A 24,651-nucleotide genomic window follows, 5' to 3' on the forward strand; every position below is an offset into this window, starting at 1 on the left:
TAGTAATACAGGCTTAAGCTTTAACTAGGGTATAGAGAACAGGACCACAGTTTACACAACTATAAGCGTATAATTTGGATGATTGTGATCTTACTGAATCTTTGAGAACAATACAATATGCCAGGTGATAGCAGTGATCATGGAAATTGGTGGTGCCTGGGGTACAACATAAAAGGGCAATACCTACAATATGGCTGCCCTGCAGTGAAGGAAGGTGACTTGTTTATTATAATTTTCCATCTAATCCTATCAATGAAATTTTTAGTTGTCTTTTACGGGTCAGGATTCAACTGGTCTGACTACACTTAATCATTTCCCCACCACCTAGTGACTCTGAACAGTCTGCACTAAGAGTGAGAGCGCACATTAGCTTAAAATAGAGACACAGCCTGGGCACATTAGCTAAATTAAAAATTCACTGGATAACCCCTGTAACTCTGCAAATACATTCATACATGGGGGAGATTTATCCAAACCTGTCCAGAGGAAAAGTTGCTGTGTTGCCCATAGCAACCAATCAGATCGCTTCTTTCATTTTTCAGGTCAGTGGCTGGAGGGTAGAGGGTAATACCGGGTATCAGGTGCGATCCACTGGACGGAGCTTGTTTCAGACTGAATAGTTTTGAAGGTTACTTTAAAAGCCAAAGTACACAGACGCTTTTAGAGGTATAACAACCTCTTTCTCAATGTGAGTATCGCATAGGAATGCCGTACTCACATTGAGAAAGAGGTTGTTATACCTCAAAACGCATCTGTGTACTTTGACTAATAAAGTAACCTTCAAAACGATTCCGTCTGAAACAAGCTCCATCTAGTGGATCGCTCCTTATACCCGGTATTACCCTCTACCCTCCAGCCACTGATCTATTCATCGGTACGGGGAACCCGTGACACCGATAACCGGGAGACAGCACCACCACCACGGATATACCTTAAAGCCTGTATAAGTTGTTGTGTCTTGGGAAACACAACAACTAAAGGTGAGCAGCTCATTCATTGACTTGGCCTGCATCACCTCTTACATTACAATACTACTCTATGAGAAGCTCTACTCTACATTTTTCAGAGGCTTTTTCAAAAATGAAAGAAGCAATCTGATTGGTTGCTATGGGCAACTCAGCAACTTTTCCTCTGGACAAGTTTGGATAAATCTCCCATATTGTCCCTGCAGAGTTTGCAATGGCATAGAGACCGTGCTGCTGCAAGGCGAGAAAGCCAGCTGTAGGGCTCTCTAGAGAGAAGACAGGGATGGTCTATTACTGTCTCTACCATACAGATTGTTGTACACAGCGCTTAATGTGTGTTGTATTGAGTTGCCGGATGGGAGCCGACCCAGACCTGCTTAACAGAGAGTGTAAGGAGGCTATATTCCCCTGTAACTAGGGCTAATATGTCAGCCCTAGTTGCAGGGGAAATTGGCAAAAAATAAAGTGTATGATAGAGTTAAATTTTCCCAAAGGTTAACAGTATGATAAAAAAAAAAAAAAAGAAATACATTGATAATTATATGTATATATATATATATATATATATATATATATATGTGTGTGTGTGTGTGTGTGTGTGTGTGTGTGTGTGCGTATACACACACACACACAATTGCACACAAAAAAATAAATAAACAACAAAAATATAAAACCAGACACCTTTTTTATTTTTATTTATTAATTTATATTTATTTTCTCCTGGCATCTCAAATAATAAACATTTACTAATAGAAAAATTAGTTAAAATCCCTATGTATCACAGTAAAAATTATTGGAATAGCCCAACAAGAAAAAATTCACAGCTTTCAATTCCACATAATGGGGTAAAATTATTAAACTGTGTGAGAGAAAAACTGGAGAGAATATGCAGATAACAACCAATCAGAGATCAGCTTTCGTTTCATCAGAGCTCGGTGAGATATGAAAGCTGAGCTGTGATTGGTTGTTATGGGCAAACTCTCTCCAGTTTTTCTCTCTTTGATAAATCAGGGCCAGTGTGTTTGTTCATGGAGAAGTGGGGAATGTCCCAGTCTAGAAGTGGATAACGTGGATGCCTGCTCTTGGCAATTACTTTTTTTTATTTTTTTTATCAACAACTTGACCAGAGAGGACAATTCATTGGCTTCCACTTACTGGTGATCTTTTTATGTTGTTTTTTAAGTTGGGAAAATCTTTATTAAAGTTGCTGTATTAATATTTGTTAGATATTTCCCTATGAGAAGGCTGGAAAACCAGAAAAATGAAACCTTTTGTGCCTCAGTAAATTGTAGTACATGCAAATATGTGTTATCAGATTTTAACACAAAACATTTAGGAATCAGGAAGCTAGGGGAGAAATATTTTGTTGAGTTTAAAAATGGATCATTGTGTTTGACAACTTTGACAATGTTTCATATATGAGTCACTTCACAGTGTTTACATGTCATGATCTGCAGAATTACAGTACCTTGTCCTGGAATAGTGACCTGGGGGATTCCCCGGGGGGAAGTCCAGACCTCCTTGTAGGGGTTAATGGTAATGAACTAGAAATTTCTTAGATTCGACTTCCAAGTTTAGCACAAAGTAAAATCTGTATCTCTCCAGTCCATCCACATCTCCCCTAAGTTCTGCAGCTTGACCACAGGATCCAATAAAACGCATAGAGGTGCAGAGAGGCACAGGCCTCAACAACAAGAAAAACACACAACCACCAATTGCTAACGCGTTTTAGGTCCATACACGTGGGTTAACCAGCAAAGGTCAAGAGGGCATAAGTAAGGGCCAGTCGATAGTGGTCATGTGTCTCACTTGCTGTGATACTGCCAAAATAAAATATCAGATTTTACACTTACCTGGGGATTTGCTGAGATTCCTATTTCACAAATCCTACGGGACCCATTTCAATTCAGTTAAATAAATTCCTTTATCCCAGTTTATTAAATTGGTGCCAAATATGGGATAAACATAAGAATCTAGAAAAGGAGCCAAATATTAGTTGTTTTCATTGCAGCCACAAGGTGGGGTAGTGTTAGTATAATGTGTTGCCATCTGCTTTAACTGTGTGGACATATGTAATACACTCCAGGGACACAATGTAAGCTTCATATTTTAAGTTGCACTATTTTAGACATTATGATGAAATAGTGAAAATAATGGATATATATAAGCTTATTGTTATCCTGCCTATACTTACTAAGTATAGGCAGGTGTAGAACTAACAAAGTGAAAGTTGCCCCCACCAAGCTGTCCTAAAGTTCATGACGTGTGGTCCCAGGGAAATGGGCACCTCAGAGGACAGACCCTCTTCTCCACCAATAATTTAAAGACCCTCAAATTACAACTGTATGTAGAAAACAATGATGATAACATGGTCTGTAGATACTACATATGCAAAGGAGTGGGCACAATAAAAACAGATCTATACCACCATACCCGGAGACAGGAGGGCATGATATTTGTTTGCCCTACATTTCATCCCTTGTTAAGCAGAAGATAAATGTAACCAAAAGCTGGTCGCTCCTGCTATTTGCCAACCTTTCTCTTCTGGCTTCTCTCAGTGCATCTTGTGACCATATAGACTGTATTCCTAGTTTTTTTTTTTTTTTTGCTTGGAATATATAATGATTTCCTTTTCTCTATATATTGTGTGCATTCCCTGACTTTGTTGGAGCTCTTATTCGTTCCCCTCCCCCTCTAAACACTAAAAACCTTAATAACGTGTTATAGGTATTAGGGGGATTATCCACTGACCATCTGGCCCTCAGCAGAGGCTCCCAGTGAACTGCAACCTGTAAGGCTGGAGAATGGACAGGAACTGGCTGCAACACTAAAACTATGAGACTGTCAGAACCTGTGAGAATGATGAGGAGATTTCCCCTGATCACGAGACACCTGCCATGAGTCATGGAACAACTGACAGTGATAGGGCTGAAAACATCACGGAATTAGATGGCTTCATATACAAGTTGTCAGGACACAATGAAATCATCAGCGAACAGAACAGATGACACAATAAAAGCTATAAAGTGACTGAAAGTGGATATTATAAATCACCCCATGTACTATCTTAGAGCAATATCTTTGTTTGTCTCATCTTCCCCATATGGTAAACTACTATATAGTGTAAATATACCATAAAGTGCCTTACTACCAGTGTCATATAGTATGGTGCCCGAATAACACTCCAATACAGTCATTTACATGCCGCCTCCATATATACTTAAAACCATATACTGTACTATTGTTACGCCGAGCGCTCCGGGTCCCTGCTCCTCCCCGGAGCGCTCACGGCGTCTCTCTCCCTGCAGCGCCCCGGTCAGACCCGCTGACCGGGAGCGCTGCACTGACATTGCCGGCGGGGATGCGATTCACATAGCGGGACGCGCCCGCTCACGAATCGCATCCCAAGTCACTTACCCGTCCCGTTCCCCGGCTGTCATGTGCTGGCGCGCGCGGCTCTGCTCTCTAGGGCGCGCGCGCGCCAGCTCTCTGAGACTTAAAGGGCCAGTGCACCAATGATTGGTGCCTGGCCCAATTGCCTAATTAGCTTCCACCTGCTCCCTGGCTATAATACCTCACTTCCCCTGCACTCCCTTGCCGGATCTTGTTGCCTTGTGCCAGTGAAAGCGTTTAGTGTTGTCCAAAGCCTGTGTTACCAGATCTCCTGCTATCCATATTGACTACGAACCTTGCCGCCTGCCCGACCTTCTGCTACGTCTGACCTTGCCTCTGCCTAGTCCTTCTGTCCCACGTCTTCTCAGCAGTCAGCGAGGTTGAGCCGTTGCTAGTGGATACGACCTGGTTGCTACCGCCGCAGCAAGACCATCCCGCTTTGCGGCGGGCTCTGGTGAACACCAGTAGCCTCTTAGAACTGGTCCACCGGCACGGTCCACGCCAATCCCTCGCTGACACAGTGGATCCACAACCTGTAAGCCGAATCGTGACAGTAGATCCGGCCATGGATCCCGCTGAGGTGCCGCTGCCAAGTCTCGCTGACCTTACCACGGTGGTCGCTCAGCAAATTGCTCAACAAGGACAGCAGCTGTCGCAGTTGACCGCCACGTTACAGCAACTTCTGCCACTGCTACAGCAGCAACCATCTCCTCCGCCAGCTCCTGCACCTCCTCCGCAGTGAGTGGCCGCTCCTAGCCTCCGCTTGTCCCTGCCGGACAAATTTGATGGGGACTCTAGACTCTGCCGTGGATTTTTGTCTCAATGTTCCCTGCATATGGAGATGTTGTCGGACCTATTTCCTACAGAACGGTCTAAGGTGGCGTTCGTAGTGAGCCTTCTTTCTGGAAAGGCCTTGTCTTGGGCCACACTGCTCTGGGACCGCAATGATCCTGCCACAGTCCAGTCCTTCTTCGCTGAAGTCCGTAGTGTCTTCGAGGAACCAGCCCGAGCTTCTTCTGCCGAGACTGCCCTGCTGAACCTGGTCCAGGGTAATTCTTCAGTAGGCGAGTACGCCATCCAATTTCGTACTCTCGCTTCCGAATTACCTTGGAATAACGAGGCTCTCTGCGCGACCTTTAAAAAAGGCCTATCCAGTAACATCAAGGATGTGCTGGCCGCACGAGAGATTCCTGCCAACCTGCAAGAACTTATCCATTTGGCCACCCGCATTGACATGCGTTTTTCTGAGAGACACCAGGAGCTCCACCAGGAAAAAGACCTAGATCTCTGGGCACCTCTCCCACAGTATCCTTTGCAATCTACGCCTGTGCCTCCCGCCGAGGAGGCCATGCAAGTGGATCGGTCTCGCCTGACCCAGGAAGAGAGGAATCGCCGTAGGGAAGAAAATCTTTGTCTGTACTGTGCCAGTACCGAACATTTCTTGGTGGATTGCCCTATTCGTCCTCCACGTCTAGGAAACGCACGCACGCACCCAGCTCAAGTGGGTGTGGCGTCTCTTGGTACGAAGTCTGCTTCTCCACGTCTCACGGTGATTTCTCCTTCTGCCAACTCCTCCCTCTAAGCCGTGGCCTGCTTGGACTCTGGTGCCTCTGGGAATTTTATTCTGGATTCTTTGGTGAATAAGTTCTGCATCCCAGTGACCCGTCTCGTCAAGCCGCTCTACATTTCCGCGGTCAACGGAGTTAGGTTGGATTGCACCGTGCGTTACTGCACAAAACCCCTCTTAATGTGCATTGGACCCCATCACGAAAAGATAGAATTTTTCGTCCTTCCCAACTGCACCTCTGAAGTCCTCCTCGGTCTGCCATGGCTCCAGCTTCATTCTCCCACCCTTGACTGGACCACCGGGGAGATCAAGAACTGGGGCTCTGCTTGCCACAAGAAATGCCTCTCCTCCCCTCCAAGTCCCGTCAGGCAAGCCTCAGTGCCTCCTCCTACACCTGGTCTCCCCAAGGCTTATCAGGACTGTGCCTTGCCTCCTCATGGCCCCCGTCCTGGTGACACCCTGCCCCGTGCCAAGCTTCACCCTCTGCCCTCCCTCCCCATTCCCACTCCTGCTGTACTGCCTGCCTTTGAGGAAACCCTACAATCACTCCCGGTGTCCTCGTCCCATGTGAAGCAGTTGCCGGACAAAAAAAGGGGGAGACCTAAGGGGGGGTACTGTTACGCCGAGCGCTCCGGGTCCCTGCTTCTCCCCGGAGCGCTCACGGCGTCTCTCTCCCTGCAACGCCCCGGTCAGACCCGCTGACCGGGAGCGCTGCACTGACATTGCCGGTGGGGATGCGATTCGCATAGCGGGATGCGCCCGCTCGCGAATCACATCCCAAGTGACTTACCCGTCCCGGTCCCCGGCTGTCATGTGCTGGCACACGCGGCTCCGCTCTCTAGGGCGTGCGCGCCAGCTCTCTGAGACTTAAAGGGCCAGTGCACCAATGATTGGTGCCTGGCCCAATTGCCTAATTAGCTTCCACCTGCTCCCTGGCTATAATACCTCACTTCCCCTGCACTCCCTTGCCGGATCTTGTTGCCTTGTGCCAGTGAAAGCGTTTAGTGTTGTCCAAAGCCTGTGTTACCAGATCTCCTGCTATCCATATTGACTACGAACCTTGCCGCCTGCCCGACCTTCTGCTACGTCTGACCTTGCCTCTGCCTAGTCCTTCTGTCCCACGCCTTCTCAGCAGTCAGCGAGGTTGAGCCGTTGCTAGTGGATACGACCTGGTTGCTACCGCCGCAGCAAGACCATCCCGCTTTGCGGCGGGCTCTGGTGAACACCAGTAGCCTCTTAGAACCGGTCCACCGGCACGGTCCACGCCAAACCCTCGCTGACACAGTGGATCCACAACCTGTAAGCCAAATCGTGACAACTATGCAACACAATGCCTCAAACTTGCCTAATACTGTAATTAAAATTTTGACATGTTGTACAGTTAAATAGTTAAGAAATGTCAAAAGCTTAGATCAGTAGGGGTCTCAGTCATGAAAGGATCGGATAGGGTTTTCGCACTGAGATCCAGACAATCTTAACTTTTTCGACATGTGGAGTTTTCCTATAACCTAAGCTTATCACCTGTTCATAGAATAGGTGATAACTGTCTGACCAGTGGGGGTCCAACTACTAAGACCCCTAACAATCACAAGAATCAACTGGTAGTTGAGCACGGGAGAGCTGAAGATAGCCACAATGTACAGTGCTTACTGAGCTCTAGAAGTATTAAGAAAACTGTAAAATTCATAGGAGGCTTTAGTACCTTGTTGGGTCTCCTCTATTCTGGGTACAAGATCAAGCAGACCTAAGAAGTGGAGACATTTCTAGGAAACCCTTGCAGTGTGTGGGTAAGCATTGTCCTGCTGAAAAATGCCAGCTGGAAGCCATGAGAGGCAACACATGTGGATGTGACCTGTACATATCGCTGATCTGTTCGTGTCCCTCATATCAATTAGAGGTGACCGACTGCTGTATTCAATGGCTCCCCAGATCATCACATCAGAAGTTGTCAGTGTGATTAAAGCACTCACCAAGAGACCTCAATACTCTAACCTGATTCTGGATCTCAAGCAGAACATGAATTTGTCAATTACTCCCCCCCCCCCCCCCTCATTCACAACACCACTGCCAACAAAGACAATAGCAGGATGGGCACCACTTAATTTCTTTCTGAGTTCCTGGAAATCATCCGGGCAGAGACAGGTGTGTGTAGTAAAGGTTCCACCTATGTCTAGGTGGTAGACAAGGAAGCTGGGGTAGCGTTTCATGCTTGTTGGTAGATCAAATAATACTCAGAGCTTCCAATACCATTTAACAGCTTGGTCAGAAGGGGCAGAATGCTGTGCAGTTTGTCAAAATGACCACCCTGCAGTTCTCAGTCCAATGATGCGCCCCGTCTCAAACTCCGGCAAAATGTCTTTGGGTTTTGTCGTAGTGACGTGTGTATCAGTCACCCATCTCTCATCAAGTGATACACTACCTAAAAGTTGCCTCTAAGAGCCTTTTCATAGGTCGGCAGAGGAAGCATGTTCGGGCACTCATGTCCTAGTGTCTAAATAGACCATATCTGTAATTATTTGGCAATCTGATATTTCTGTCTAGGTGGGTTATGTTTGTTTTCAATTAGTGTATTTGGTTCTGTGTTTGCATTAGACAAACACACATGTAATATATAGGGCCTTAAGCTGTTGCAATTTGCAACTCATGCTTGTCATTACCTTTGAAATACTGGGCCTGTTATTAATACAGCAATTTTCTCTGCGTTGTAGACTCAAGACACAGATGACACCGATGACGTTGACATCTCCATTGATAATGCGGCCTTTATGGATGATTTCTTTGCTCAGGTGAGAGATGTTGTTTGCTTATCTGCATAAATGTTCTCATAAATAGTGTACACCTTTGTGTGTCACCTTTGTGTGTATTTTTTTTTTTAGATTGAGGAGATCCGACAGAACATTGAGAAGATCTCTGAGAGTGTTGTTGAGACAAAAAGGCTACACAGTGTGATCCTATCAGCGCCTCTACCTGAACAGAGTGTGTAATGTCATTGTTTAAAGGACAGCAGAATCACCAAATTATGGGACACTTGCTCAATACATGGTAGAAAACCTGCCTACCACAAATTACTAGTCTAAAGCCTTACTTACCTGGGGTGGTTGGAGGAATGTGGTTGATTGATTTGATACAGAATACTCTAGTACTTGTCTAAGGCAAACAACTAGGAAATTAGTAGTAAAACCACATGTTTAGTTCCTTGTATATAATATCAAAGGTTCTACAAGGTTTGGTAACACCTAAAAGGCTAGAATAGATTTACATCCTACTAGCTAAAGGGAAACTCCGCCCCTAAACATCTTATCCCCTATCCAAAGGATAGGGGATAAGATGTCTGTTTGCAGGGGTCCCGCTGCAAACTCACTCTGTGCGTAATGACGGGCGATACAGAGGCTGGAGCATCGTTACATCACGGCTCCGTCCCTCGTGATGTCAGGGCCCACCCCTTAAGGCAAGTCTATGGGAGGGGGCATGGCGGGACCCCCGCGATCAGACATCTTATCCCCTATTTATCCCCTTTGGATAGGGGATAAGATGTCTAGGGGGGAGTACCCCTTTAAGGTTGTAATACATGTAACAAACATTTTACTGCAGACAGCTGACGTTGTCAAATCTATCTGGCCCAGACCGCTGCAACAGTTTTTTTGTTCCAGCCACAACTCATCTCTGCAGGATCTGGCAGACAAAAACGTTAGGCTTTGCACTTTTCCATCACCCCAAACCCCCCCCCCCCCCCCCCGTAACCTTTCCCCTCCACCTATAGTTCCCCAAACAGTAAATATGTTCAGTAGGGAAAAAGTTCTCTTATCCCCCTCCGGTATGTTGTTTCTCCCAAGGCAATGACCCCCTCCCCTTCATATAGGACCAGCAGGGATGCCATCAGAAGTTTTTTTTCCTCACACAGTTTGAAGTCGGAGTGTCGGGTATAAAATAATACCTCCACTCCAGGACAACATATTACTAAATAATACCATCATACTGTAAGAAAAAAAAAACACAATACACAGACCAGTATCACCAATTTACACCGCTATACAATGGACAAATAATTACACCACACGATGACCACCACCATTACCACTAACTAATACTTCTATATTGTTTTTGAAAAAAAAAAACACTATACAAAGATCCATAGAGTACAGAATATCCCCAGCTGTACACAGGTGCTGCAGACCATATAAGTGATTATAGTTACATACTCACGGGGGCGCCTTCTTCTCCATCTGTCCTGGATCATCATGAATGTTATGCCCCTAATATTGTCCCCATAAAATATTATGCCCCTCTCATCTCCCACCATAGTATTATATTCTCCTCACATTGCCCCCTTAGTATATTATGCCCCTTATATTGTCCCCAATAGTATATTACGTCCTTTATATTGTCCCCCTTGTATATTATTTCCCTCATATTGCCTCCCATTGTATATTGTTCCCCTCATATTGTCTCCCATTGTGTATTATGTCCCGAATATTGGGCCCCATTGTATATTATTCCTCTCATATTTCTCCCCCGTTGTATATTACCCCTCACACCATGAAAAAAAAAAACACACTCATTCTTCTTCATTTCCCAGCAGCTACTGTCGCTCCTCTCCTCTCTCTGCTTACTGTGCAGACAGCCTCTGCAGAGCCGCTGCCGCACAGGAAGCCTGGCTGGAATGACAGGAAGGAGCCCCTAGCAGTCGCCGTGGTGCACGTCTTTCAGTGTTGAAAGTTGCGGCGGTCGCGTTAGGATTCAGGACTATAAACTGTCCACCTAGAGGATTTGGACGTTGATAGTGAAAAAAAAAACAATTCTCCAAGTACCCTTTACCATCCATAATATAGCTTTTGGTCGGGCTTGTTTACACTAAATAGGCATACTTGTTTTATGGCCTAAGGTATCGTTGGACAATAACAATAATTTTGATGTTTTTTTTCTCTTTTTATAGAAACTAAGGATGAGTTGGAAAACTTGACATTAGAGATCAAGAAAGCTGCAAACAATGTCAGGTCACGTTTAAAGTGTGAGTGCTTTGTGTACTGTCTCTTATTATTATTAGAGGGTACAACATATGGTAGTCATTGGTGGGTACTTTTCCATTATTATCATAATGGTGGCTATGCAGGGCAAAGATAAAAACATTAGATTTATCATTTTGAAAGGTAACTGCTTATATTTTCCTCCTCTTTGGAATATCAACCTTATCTAAGCTCTTACCTTTCCCTTATAGCAATGGAACAGTCCATAGAACAGGACACCATACAGTCCTCTGCTGACCTTCGGATACGAAAATCTCAGGTATGGTGAATAAAGACTTATTTTAAAATTCACCCAAATAAGTTTCCTAAATCCAACAAATTATTACTTTTTAGGTATTTAAACAAATAGCTATACCTGTGGCTATACAGCAATGATGGCCAGGTGTCTACCTTTTACTTGCCGCAATAGTTGCTATTCAAGAGCCTAAAACAAGTTCAGATGTAATCCTTACACTAATCTGCCCCTGATAACCCTAGCTTAAAGGGGTTACTCTTGCCCTAAGACATCTTATCCCCTATCCTAATATGTCTGACTGCGGGGGTCCACCGCTGGGGACCCACGTAATCTTGCATTCGGCACCCACCTCTTTGACGGCACAATACTCCTGCCCCGTGGTCGGCACCTGGCAGTTTGTGAGCTGGTAGGGTGGCGTGCAGCTCAACGAGGTGGGTGCCGAATGCAAGATTGCTGGGGTCCCCAGTGGAGGGACCCCTGCGGTCAGACATGACATCCCCTATCCTTTGGATAAGGGATAAAATGTCTTAGGGCCAGAGTACCCCTTTAACTTCAAGCAATATTGTGTTGCATGTCTAAACCTGGGTAGCATGAACAAAAGCCCGAAATAGTGGAATTATGACAGTAACAGTAATTCTTATAGCTAGCTATTTTTACAGTAGGCCCAGATAAAGGCTTACACAGTAGATATTTCCTACTATAATTGTTAGATTTCTCAAAGTATTATTTGGTTGTGACATGCAAAAGTTGTAAAAATCTTTGCCCATTGGTAGATCTTCAGGTTCGGCATTAGACTAGTGTGGCTTGGGCTCCTTCAATAGCTGTCGGCTGAATGTTTGCTTGGCCAATAGTTATCTCTCCTGATCTCCTCATAAACATGAGTGGTTTGGCATGGCCATGTTCATGTGTTCTCAATGTAGTAGATAGGATGGGAAGACGCTCACAGACACCTAGCTGTTCTTTATCTTTATGAGAGCAAAGGGGTCAAGCAGTTGCAATCCAACATGCCTGATCCTTCTCTACCCTGGCATTATATGTCGGGGAAGAGTCGGGAGGCCCCAATACACTTTAGACAATTGGCTGGTCCCATCGAAGTTGACAAATTTGGCCGACTTGATACTAAAATGTATGGGCACCTTTATGATGGATTATTGGAGCCCTGTTGTATTAGTTTGTGACGGCGCTTGGTCTACTGAAGGGACCTTTGGTACTTTGGTGGGCCAGACTGACCCTTTAGGGGGTCACATATAAACATGTTATTCAATTTGTTTTCCTGTCTCCTACAGCATTCTGTTCTCTCTCGGAAATTTGTGGATGTTATGACAAAGTACAATGAAGCTCAGGTGGACTTCAGAGAGCGAAGCAAAGGGCGGATCCAAAGACAGCTGGAAATCAGTAAGTCGCTCATGTCATTTATCTAGCTTTTCTTATGTTAAACCTGTCAGATATATTTGTATCTGCAATACTATATATAAAGCTGTATATATATATATATATATATATACTATATAGCTCTTCAATGACATGTAGTGCATAATACATCATTAACACATTGACATTAAATCCATCTGACCATATGAATAACCATGGCCATAATGCAGCCTGAATAAGTGGACACATCTGTCCTGCTCCAGCAATGACATTTCTACATATAAAAAGTTGTTATATTTTGCACCTATAATGACAGGATGTAATGATGTCTTGTTTTTCAGCTGGCAAAAGTACAACAGATGCAGAACTGGAAGAAATGCTTGAAAGCGGAAATCCTAGTATTTTCACATCCGGGGTGAGAATCTTGAATTAAAGATTGGTTGCTGCAGCAGATATAGGACTAGTAGGCCAATAATCCTGGGCTCCAGTGTAGAGTCAATCTCCTGTAACAGAATCTATGCGCTTTGTTGGGCATAAAGTAATAAGACAGGGCATTTGTTTTTACCAGTTTTGTCTGGGTGTAACATGCCACATTATATAGGAACAAACACAAATATTTTTATTGGTGGGGCTGGTAAAAACCTTCAAAGGATTTATGAGACCTTAAGAACCCAAAAGGGATATTTTCCAAAAATGTTGTTTTGTAACATACAACATTTTGGAAAATCTGTAAATGTTTGAACATTTACCTGAAACTAGACAGAGCTCTTAAAGGGGTACTCCACTGGAAAACATTTTTTTTATATAAACTGGTGCCAGAAAGTTAAACAGATTTGTAAATTACTTCTATAAAAAAAAAACTTAAACCTTCCAGTACTTATCAGCTGCTATGTCCTCCACAGAAAGTTATTTTCTTTTTCAATTTGCTTTCTGTCTGACCACAGTGCTCTCTGCTGACACCTCTGTCCATGTCAGGAACTGTCCAGAGCAGGTTAGGTTTGATATGGGGATTTGCTCCTACTCTAGACAGTTCCTAAAATGGACAGAGGTGTCAGCAGAGAGCACTGTGGTCAGACAGAGAAGAAAAGAACTTACTCTAGAGCATACAGAAGCTTATAAGTACTGGAAGGGTTAGGTTTTTTTTTAAATAAAAGTAATTTACAAATCTGTTCAAATTTGTGGCACCAGTTGATTAAAAAAAAAATCCACCAGAGTACCCCTTTAAAGAGCTTTTTTGGGGGGACTTTTACATGCATAACCTATACTCCATGTCATTTGACGGGGTGAAAGGGCCAGAAGCAAATGGCTCCATTCACTGTGTAGTGGCCGTGCCGGGTTACTGCAGCTAAGCTCCTATTCACTTCAATTAATAAAGCCATCTCCTTCTGGTCCCATTCATTGCGTATATGCCAGAACTACAGGTCTGCTGAACAGCTGATCAGTAGGGGTACTGTGTGTCACCACCCTGCCACTTAAACATTGATGACCTGTCCTGAGGATAGGCCATCATTGTAAAAATACTAGAAAACATCTTTAACCCTAAATCTCATATTACTTCAGATTTAACATTAGCCTAAAGTTCAGGGCCTTTATACCACACTGGTGAGCCCAATGCAGATATTTTAAAAATGGCCTTTCTGGGCGTTTTTAGATCGTCTTACATTTAAAAGATTGACTTCCTCCCCACAGCTCTAGAAAAGTAACACCACATATCAATGCCAAATGCTTGCCAATGAGCAGTGAGAAGATTGCAAATACTCATGTTGCTTAGAGGCCCTGTACATCAGCTCAATAGATAAAACAGTCCTGCCAAGAGTTAAAGGGGTTATCCAGGAAAAAACTTTTTTCTATATATCAACTGGCTCCAGAAAGTTAAACAGATTTGTAAATTATGTCTATTAAAAAATCTTAATCCTTTCAGTACTTATGAGCTGCTGAAGTTTAGTTGTTCTTTTCTGTCTAAGTGCTCTCTGATGACATGTGTCTCGGGAACTGTCCAGAGTAGAAGCAAATCCCCATAGCAAACCTCTTCTTCTCTGTCCAGTTCCCGAGACAAGCAAAGATGTAAGCAGAGAGCACTGTTGCCCGACAGAAAACAACAACTCAACTTCAGCAGCTGATAATTATTGGAAGGATTAAGATTTTTTAATAGAAGTAATTTACAAATCTGTTTAACTTTCTAGAGCCAGTTGATATAAAAAAAAAGTTTTTTTTTCCTGGAATACCCCTTTAATCCTTTATGCTCAAACATAGTATATAAATGGAATTTGTCAGCTCTATATCATGCTCAAAGTTTAGGTGTGATGGAGATGTTGTCGAGCTGCAGCATGCACACCTCCTCCCTCCCCCACCCCTCTCTGTCTTGATTGATGTACATATAAGGCTTAGTGCTGGAAGCCAAGCAGGGAGGGATGGTGCAGGGAGGAGTTGTGTACCCTTCAATTCAGCACAACCTTTATGACACGTGAGCTTGGAAGTAAAATGTGTTTTTATATTTTTGCAAACAACCATCAGTAAAGGCCAATGTGTCTGCTGACAGATCTTGAGTGTTCACAGTTATGTAATAACAACGTGGGTTATTTCTGTTATTTTGCAGATAATAAACGACTCCCAGATATCCCGCCAGGCTTTGAGCGAGATTGAGTCCCGGCATCGTGATATTGTACGGTTGGAGAGCAGCTTGAAAGAACTCCACGATATGTTCCTAGACATCGCCATGTTGGTTGAGAACCAGGTAACATTGTGGGTTAATGTGAAATCTATGCTGACAAAAAGACCGTAGGACTGTACATAACAGATGGGAGGGAAGTTATAATAATTATACTGGGAAGACTGTATATTCTCTACTATATGGTCCTCAAGAAACTCACATAAGCCACTGGATGTCTCAGTTGTGTCCTGTTTTCTATCTTTAATGCTTTGCTTGGAAACTGAGGCTCAACATAGCTCAGGTAACTACATCTTTTGTTGGTGGCTTTATTTCTGCTCCGGAAACATATTTCCCAGAATACATTTACTGAAGCATCTTGTCCATTTCAGGGGGAAGTGACAGATAATATAGAGATCAACGTCATGAAAGCGGTGGAACATGTAGAAAAAGCTCGAGTAGAGACCACAAAAGCTGTGAAATACCAAAATAAAGCACGAAAGGTGAGACGAGAAGACCACCGCATGCCTGATAAGACAGAACCACACTATATTTACAACAACTAAGGGTTTGAGACTTAGTGAAGGTCCATGAAGAAGACTGTTGACATCGCCTTGTTATGTGGTTGCACAATATCTCTCCATGTGCATATCTTCTAATTTTCTTTCTGTATCCTGCTTCTGCACCTTACTTCCATCGTCCACGCATGGCCACCGGCCTTGGTTCTTGAATTCTGCTTCTCCATGTATTTCTCTACGTGTCCCAACCGATCCTTGTCTGCCATATGCATTGTATTCGCCACCCCTCTATCAAACTCTTGTCTCGACTTCCACTCTTTTCTCCTTGCTTCTGTTCTCCCATTCCTCCTTTTGCTATCCTTTCTTCTCTTTGTGAAGGGTTCCCTTATAGACCGCATAGAAAATAACATGGATGAGTCGGTGGGTTTTGTGGAACGAGCAGTGGCCGACACAAAGAAAGCAGTAAAATTCCAGAGTGAGGCCAGGCGGGTGAGAATTGCCCTGAAGCAACTTCCTCCACACCCTTAGCATGTAGTTTCACAACTTGTTTTGTCAGTAGGACACCACATTACAATGTAATCCGGGTTTAGATCCTAGCTGTGTCTAATAGATGGAATAGTGCTTAGCTGTGCTTGTTCCTCCCACCCTCGGTCCTTCATTTTGTATGTTCTTTTATTTGTCTCTCACGTCAATGGGGATTGAAGTACAACTTGGACCAGTACTTTTTGTCTGCTATCCAATGGATGCTGGGACATACACAATTAGACAAACATTTTTTTTTGCGTTGCTCTTACATGAATCAGATCATGTCCTTGTGATATAGATAATGACCGGATAATATATCTATCTATATAACATATGAGTGTCCATGATAATACCTGGTGTCATTTGTTGCACTGGTTGGGAAATTTAACATATATACTTTAATAAAGTGTATTTTGTGGCTGCCCTCATAGATTATATAGTAATCACTTGAGAATCTTTCAAAAAGTTACATATAAATTATAAAAATAGCGATTATGAAATGTTTTGAACCATTTGTCGCACGAGTGGCAGATGTGGCTACAAAACATAATAGTCATAGGCTGACACCCTAATACAACTGTATCTGTAAATGATATTTTTGTAATGATTTGCTCATCCCTCTCCTTGATGTTCCCTCCAGAAAATGATCATTATTATTGTGGTGGTAGTTATTCTGCTAGCAATTATTGCCCTGATTATCGGCCTATCTGTGGGACTGAAGCGCTGAGACCAAGACCCTGATGTTGGGGGAAATGCATTGTAAGTAGAAAACCTTTTTGGATTTTAAGAAGACAGAAAAATGACAATCGAGGTATATAAATAATTAACTTCTAATGAAAAGAATGTTAAATAGTGAAGACATTTTTGGGCCTTTTTTCTAAAAGAATGGGACAAGTTTGCCATTGTAGCGTGTCAATACCGCAAAATGATGGATGACACCTACTTTACAGATAGAAAAACCACATTATCACTTTTGCTCATGCACTGGACAGTTCCTGACACGGACTCAGGTGGCAGCAGAGAGCACTGTGGTAAGACTGGAAAGAGCTACATAACTTTCCCTAGAGCACACAGGAGCTGAAAAGTACTGGAAGGCCTGAAATTTTTAAAAAGAAGTCATTTACAAATCTGTATAACTTTCTGGCACCAGTTGATTTGAAAAAATATGTTTTTTTCCTGTGGAGTACCCCTTTAGCTCAATCTGAAAAGACAATGGCCCAGATTTACTACTACTGTCTAAAGGTGGTCATACAATATATCTACCATCCTCCCCATACACATGAATGATTGGCATAATGGAAGAGAGGGGTTAGCCATGGCCAGACTTCTCTGCCACTGGGTTATGCCCGATTCTTCTCTCCACCATCAACATCTGTTGGTGGAGATTCGGGAGGCAGCCATTTACCTTAGTATAAGGTGCATGGGAGCTTTATAGTTAGACAATGCAAACGTAGACTAAAGAGTCTAAATAAAAATGCAGCAGATCTGTCACAAAGGTTTAGGCTGTTGGATCTGGTGCATCTATAGAATGCCTACTCTAAGTTTAGACCAACTATTAGCTTACTTTACGCCAAAATGTTACATCGCAATTTTGGTGACTATTTGGTGCGCAAGTGGTACAATGATCCACTCCCTCTGCGAAGCCATGACACCTCATTGACCAAGGTGGAAAAGTGTCTAAAAATCATAATAAATATCGTATAACTCATATATACCAGTTTGTGTGTGCAATTTACACTAGAATTCTAACACATCTGCAATAGTAAGGGTCTATTCACACGGCAGATTTTCCGCCATCGGAATTCCGCCTGAAGTGAAAACCCCATACACTTCTATGGGATCCCGCACTCCCGTTGACACTTTGGAATCCCGCTTGCGTCATCTTATTGCCATAGGTCCAGCTTCAGAAACCATCACATTTTATTGAGGGTTATAATGTTACGTCAGCCATTCATTTCACTATGTAATACATGAAGAGGCTTGATCAACCAAAGCAAGTGCTTTTCTTTGCAGTGGTTGTCCACTCTGACTAAAAGTGGTGGCACCATTTAAAAATTCCCATACACATTACGAAAAAGTTAATAAAAAAAACACCGACTTCAATGCAAAATGCTGACATACTAATGTGTATTCAGCTTGCATAGATAATGTCAGGGAAGAGAATGGTCTGGAATGGTGAATTAGAACTGCTTGATCTTATTCTCAAAAAGATAAGCCTAGATAAGAAGTGTGGCAGGGGGTTACCCCTCCTTTCCTTACCAAGAACACATAAAAGTTTGGCTGACCGTTCAGGTTTATGAAGTATATGTTGGCAAAACAAATGTTCGGCTGAAAGCTGCTGAGAGTGTATGGCCGCCTTTAGATATCAATATTAAGGGCACAAGACATTGGATTGTTCTTCATGTGAGGATATTTTTTATTAATTGGGATTCTTAATAACAATCTGACCATAGAAATAAAAAAAATTTTAAGGAAACTTGTCATAACTTAAAGGGGTATTCCAGGCAAAACCTTTTTTATATATATCAACTGGCTCCGGAAAGTTAAACAGATTTGTAAATTACTTCTATTAAAAAATCTTAATCCTTCCAATAGTTATTAGCTTCTGAAGTTTTCTGTCTAACTGCTCAATGATGATGTCACGTCCCAGGAGCTGTGCATGATGGGAAAATATCCCCATAGGAACTGCACAGCTCCCAGGACGTGAGTCATCAGAGAGCAGTTAGACAGAAAATAACAACTCAACTTCAGAAGCTAATAACTATTGGAAGGATTAAGATTTTTTAATAGAAGTAATTTACAAATCTGTTTAACTTTCCGGAGCCAGTTGATATATAAAAAAAAAGTTTTGGCCTGGTTACCCCTTTAAATTGATCATTGATCATCTTTGTATAATCCTTAGTTGTACTTTAAGATAGTTATTGGCATTTTATGATTCTAGTTTTTAGTATTTTATTATTCTACTAATAATACTATGACATGGGATTAGAAATCAGATTTAGGGCATTTTGTGGTTCAGCATTAATAAAATCCACAAATAAATGTGCTATACTAATGACTAATGATCACCTCCATCTAAAGTAATCCAAACAGATCCAGACGTGTCCAATCCTGTTTATCTTGGCTGTGTCTGTACAATTTGATTGAACCAAGATTTGCTATGGATATCATTACAGAAAAAGATGCACTCTGTATTATACAAAGTATCCATGGTAGAGAGGCAGCACTCCAATGGTGTAACAAGTGATTTTATTCACCCATCCAGTTACAAAATGCAACGTTTCAGTCTCTCAATGAGACCTAAAGGTCTCATTGAGAGACTGAAACGTTGCATTTTGTAACTGGATGGGTGAATAAAATCACTTGTTACACCATTGGAGTGCTGCCTCTCTACCATGGATACTGTTTTGGATTAGTCATAGGGTTATGCCTTTGGGACGGAGAGTACCCATTTGGACTTCGAGTCCTTGCACAGTGCCGGTTCTTGAGAAGGACTATTTTGCACTCTATATTAAAGATGTTGCTAAACCTCTCAGCTTCTGAAAGCCACAGTGACCATGGTGGAATGTGGTATGGTCGCTGAATTTTTTGCCTAATATTAGTTAAATATTGTTCAAGTTGGAATATTGATGGGGTCGACACTGGTCTTGATGAAGATGGAGACCAAAAGAGTGTTCTTTTGGCTTCCATTAGTCTGGTATGTGCCAACATCCTTTTTTTTAAAAAAAAAATCTGTATGGGAAATCACAGCTTTCCTATGCAGTATGACACTTTGTTTTTGAACTGTGGCCAATGGTCAACGTATGCCACAGGGCACTAATGATATATCATAAGGTTGAGCATCACATGAATATAAGGCATTGCACAGAGCAATTAACTTAAATCTGGACATGATTGTCCCCTGACAAATACGGGTGGTTGGACTACCTGGTCCAATCCTTCTACTGTAGCCACCATCACAGATGAGAAAAATAGTAGAAAATCCAGCTTCCGAAAAAAATGTGAAATAGTTAAAAACTACAAACTTTAATGATATGCATTAAAAACCAGGTAAAAAAGCACAACATGTCACGTAAAAAGAAACGTGAAAATATCGACACATTTTGGGCTGAGTAATAGCCCTTAATCATGGCAATTTTATAACACAAATCCACTGAATAAATACCAAAATTTTGTAAACATTTTGCGGGAGCTGGATTTTTGGATTTTCTACTATTTTTCTCTATTGTCTACTTGGGACACGGCCTACGGCCTTCCATGCTTCTGACTATTCCGGTGATGCTGCAATTACCCCTATACAGACTGATGGTAAGCTGACTTGTGTCTTTTTTCGACCATCACAGATGGTTGAATCTTTTTTAGGAGACTAGAATGATAATAAGAAACCAATGTGCAAATTGATACCAGTAGATTAAAGGGGTACTACAGTGGAAATAAAAAAATTTTTTCAATGAACTGGTGCCAGAAAGTATAACAGATTTGTGAATTACTTCAATTAAAAAATCTTAATCCTTTCAGTACTTTTTAGCAGCTGTATGCTACAGAGGAAATTCTTTTCTTTTTTTGAATTTCTTTTTTGTGTTGTCCACAGTGCTCTCTGCTGACACCTCTGTCCGTGTCAGGAACTGTCCAGAGCAGCAAAGGTTTGCTATGGGGATTTTCTCCTGCTCTGGACAGTTCCTGACACAGACAGAGGTGTCAGCAGAGAGCACTGTGGACAAGACAAAAAAGAAATTAAAAAAATAAGATTTTCCTCTGTAGCAAACAGCTGCTAAAAAGTACTGAAAGGATTAAGATTTTTTAATAGAAGTAATTTACAAATCTAAAACAAAGGGTTGTGCAGCTCACAATTAACTAGCCGAGGTAAGGAGTTTGTACACCTACACCAGGTGTTAGAAATTTAAAGCAATATTTTCAAACAGTAACCAACCCCTCAAGACTAGTATCAGTTACCTGATACATAGATGAAAGATAATATATATAGTAGTAATAGATCACTGGATCGTGCTTCGATTATAAGATACAATTTTATTTAAAATGTATAAAATATCAATTGTTGCAACTTGACCTCATAGCACAGGGCCCTTGTGCTGAGGAAAAAAGATATATGTGCTTATAACATACAAATACAATAAAAACTAACACCGATATTTAGCATTAAAGAGGTATTCCAGGCAAAAACTTTTTTTATCTATCAACTGGCTCCGGAAAGTTAAACAGATTTGTAAATTACTTCTATTAAAAAATCTTAATCCTTCCAATAGTTATTAGCCTCTGAAGTTTTCTGTCTAACTGCTGATGTCACGTCCCGGGAGCTGTGCATGATGGGAGAATATCCCCATAGGAGCTGGACAGCTCCCGGGACGTGAGTCATCAGAAAGCAGTTAGACTGAAAACAGCAACTCAACTTCAGAAGCTAATAACTATTGGAAGGATTAAGATTTTTTAATAGAAGTAATTTACAAATCTGTTTAACTTTCCGGAGCCAGTTGATATATAAAAAAAAGTTTTTGCCTGGATAACCCCTTTAATAGAAAAATGTGAAATTGATGTCACTTTCGGTAATCCGGTAATTGATAGTCCAGAAATAATCTAAAGTCCCGTAAATAGTGTGGGATCCTGATATATTATGTGAGATGGATGGGTTATAGTTACCAGCCTGATACAAGTCCCACTGTATCGTCACCTGAGGATAGATAGTGAGGTCCGCAAGTCTCGGGTGGTAAAAGACGCTGGCATGCGTCACCGCGGCGGTCTGCCTGCCACAGACCACTATGGATGAAAGCCGCTCCTGAGATCTCTCGCTGTAGTTGGAATCTAGCGGTGAACAGGTGCAGACCTCGTGGTGTCCTGATGTCGTGTGACATCACAGGCGCTTGGCAATGCTGCCTGGATGTTGGACTTGGATGATATTGCTGGTATAACCCGAAGTGGATCCTTCAAAATAGGTGAGTATTGGATATCGGTGATGTAGTAATAACTCTTGTACACCTAGACGCGTTTCAGGGCTCTTATAAATGGAACACGGCCCTTTCCTCAGTAGACATGTAGACCTTATAATTGAAGCACGATCCAGGGATCTATTACTACTATATTTATTATCTTTCATCTATGTATCAGGTAACTGATACTAGTCTTGAGGGGTTGGTTACTGTTTGAAAATATAAATATACAGATCTGTTTAACTTTCTGGCACCAGTTCATTTAAAAAAAAAAAAAGTTTTCCACCGGAGTACCCCTTTAATAGTGATGTGCAGTTAGATTTTTAGACAGATATATAAAGGTTACAGATAGAGCTTGAAACATGTTATCATATAATATTTTATAGTAGCTTTCTGTAACATATCTATTTTTTTTTTTATCTCTAGTGTACCACTCCATCCATGACACCTAATCCTTGCAAATCTACTGACCCTCACTCACTCCCAAACTTCACCCGTTCCACCACCCAGGTCTACCTCTTCTTCACCACCTATACAAGGATTCATGTTCAGGCTGTATCATATGTAATTTCTGTATATACTTTACAAAGAGCAATTGAACCATAAGGTGCTCGGTTGGCAAGAGCGTTTTGTAAAAACCAAATAGGCATGTGCCAAACAAGAAGCCATTCCTTGTACTGCGTTTTCAACCTGGAGACTATAGTCATAGATGGAATCCTGACTAAAACTGTAACTTTTAGGAAAATGTTATATTATTCAGTTTGACTACGTTTAATGTTTTCAGCCTTATTCAACTAACTTCAGGTAATCTGGTGGAAAAAAACTGACCTTGCTTTGTCCATGCTTTGGTGAGTTTAGATTGCCCCAATATGGCGGACCAGTGATTTTCAAAGATATCTTACAGTGCCGGGCCACAGCTACAAATCTATCTCTGTCTCCATCTCCATGCAGATTGAATTTTCAGAGTACTATGGAGATTGTGGGGGCATTTATCATTGTAGGTGTAAGTGAAGCATTTATCATTGTAGGTGTAAGTGAAGCATTTATCATTGTAGGTGTAAGTGAAGCATTTATCATTGTAGGTGTAAGTGAAGCATTTTTCTGCCCCTTTTTGTGTGTGCTGGTAATGTGTAGGAGCACCAAGTGTATTAAATGGCCACAGATCATTTGATACATTTTGTGCAGGTCACATTTTTTGAAATGTCACTTTTCACATACACCAAAAAGCTAAGCTAAGTCTGGGCTGGTGTAGTTTTGAGACTTTTTGGTCGTTTTGTGCCTTTTTTTGCACCTTTTTACCAAAAGTCTCAATTGATAAATTCATTACCATTGCATAAGACTACCCTTAACAGCTGGTCTGTACACGCTTTTAAAAAAATAGCAAAAAATAGCCTGAGGTGTAGCGCTGCGCCAAATGTGCATCAAATATACACACAAAAATAGCTCTAAAGACAATGATAAATGCCCCCCTGTATGTATGAGTGATTAGAATTATCCAGGCATCCTAGAGTCCCTCAGTGTGTGTGTATGCAAGTGAGATCACTCAGGATATTAAGCCAAAAATACTTCAGAATACCGCACAATCGGTTGGTTGTAGTAGGTTCTCCATATGTAGTACATACAACTTAGAAAGGCCTTGGACTGGAGAAATAAGTACTCTGAGAGAGAGAGAGTTGTTGTTATGGATGTGCTTGTGCTACCATATTAGTGTCAAAGAAAAGGTTTTTACGCAGTGTATTCTTAATAACCAGACTGTCAACCAACAGCGTCAAGTTGCACTACTCAGGATAGGTCAATATCAGATTGGTGGGGCACTGACACCTTGCACACCCATGGTTGTGCAAGGTTAGTCCTGAGGACAGGTCATCAATACATTTATTCTGGAATATCCTTTTAAAGGGGTACTCCGGCCCTAAGACATCTTATCCCCTATGCAAATGATAGGGGATGAGATGTCTGCCCGCGGGGGTCCCTCCACTGGGGACCCCCGCAATCTTGCATTCGGCACCCAACTCTTTGAGTTTCACGCTGCACTGCCAGCTAACAAGCTGCCGTGTGCCGACCACGGGCCGCAGTATTGTGACCTCACGACTCCGCCCCCGTGTGATGTCAACCCCCGCCCCTGCTAAGCAAGTCTATGGGAGGGGAAGTGACGACTTGCATGGCGGGGGGCTGGGCGTGACATCACACGGGGGGGCGGAGTCGTGACATCACGATACTCCGGCCCCATGGTCGGCACCCAGCAGTTTGTGAGCTGGCAGCGTGGTGTGCAGCTCAAAGTGGTGAGTGCCGAATGCAAGATTGCGGAACCCCCACAGTCAGACATCTTATCCCCTATCCTTTGGATAGGGGATAAGATGTATTAGGGCCGGAGTACCCCTTTAAAGTACAAGTGTTGTGCAACTCTTATGACCAAATATCAGATTTGTGCTTTGGGGGCACAAGGTGTTGTGGGTCATGTTGC

The 24,651-nt window shown here is 42.4% G+C and overlaps 1 protein-coding gene across 11 annotated transcripts in view; it reads left to right on the forward strand.

Annotated features, from left to right (window-relative positions):
• The window catches only part of STX3 (syntaxin 3), a 243,052-nt gene that overhangs the window by 211,367 nt on the left and 7,034 nt on the right, over positions 1–24,651 (forward strand). For 2 of the 11 annotated variants that reach the window (XM_056531720.1, XM_056531721.1), the window contains 10 exons: positions 8,634–8,711; positions 8,802–8,901; positions 10,859–10,933; positions 11,141–11,208; positions 12,471–12,579; positions 12,897–12,970; positions 15,152–15,289; positions 15,595–15,705; positions 16,886–17,004; positions 22,614–24,296. In XM_056531720.1, coding sequence (XP_056387695.1) covers positions 8,634–8,711; positions 8,802–8,901; positions 10,859–10,933; positions 11,141–11,208; positions 12,471–12,579; positions 12,897–12,970; positions 15,152–15,289; positions 15,595–15,705; positions 16,886–16,972 — 840 coding nt within the window. In that variant the 3' untranslated portion in view covers positions 16,973–17,004; positions 22,614–24,296. Of the gene's footprint in view, positions 1–844; positions 981–8,633; positions 8,712–8,801; positions 8,968–10,858; positions 10,934–11,140; positions 11,209–12,470; positions 12,580–12,896; positions 12,971–15,151; positions 15,290–15,594; positions 15,706–16,098; positions 16,210–16,885; positions 17,005–22,613; positions 24,301–24,651 lie in introns of those variants that run through there. The other 9 variants (XM_056531728.1, XM_056531725.1, XR_008846538.1 and 6 more) reach the window with 9 other exon arrangements.

This window comes from Hyla sarda, chromosome 7 (assembly GCF_029499605.1).
Source record: "Hyla sarda isolate aHylSar1 chromosome 7, aHylSar1.hap1, whole genome shotgun sequence".
Taxonomy (NCBI): Eukaryota; Metazoa; Chordata; class Amphibia; order Anura; family Hylidae; genus Hyla; species Hyla sarda.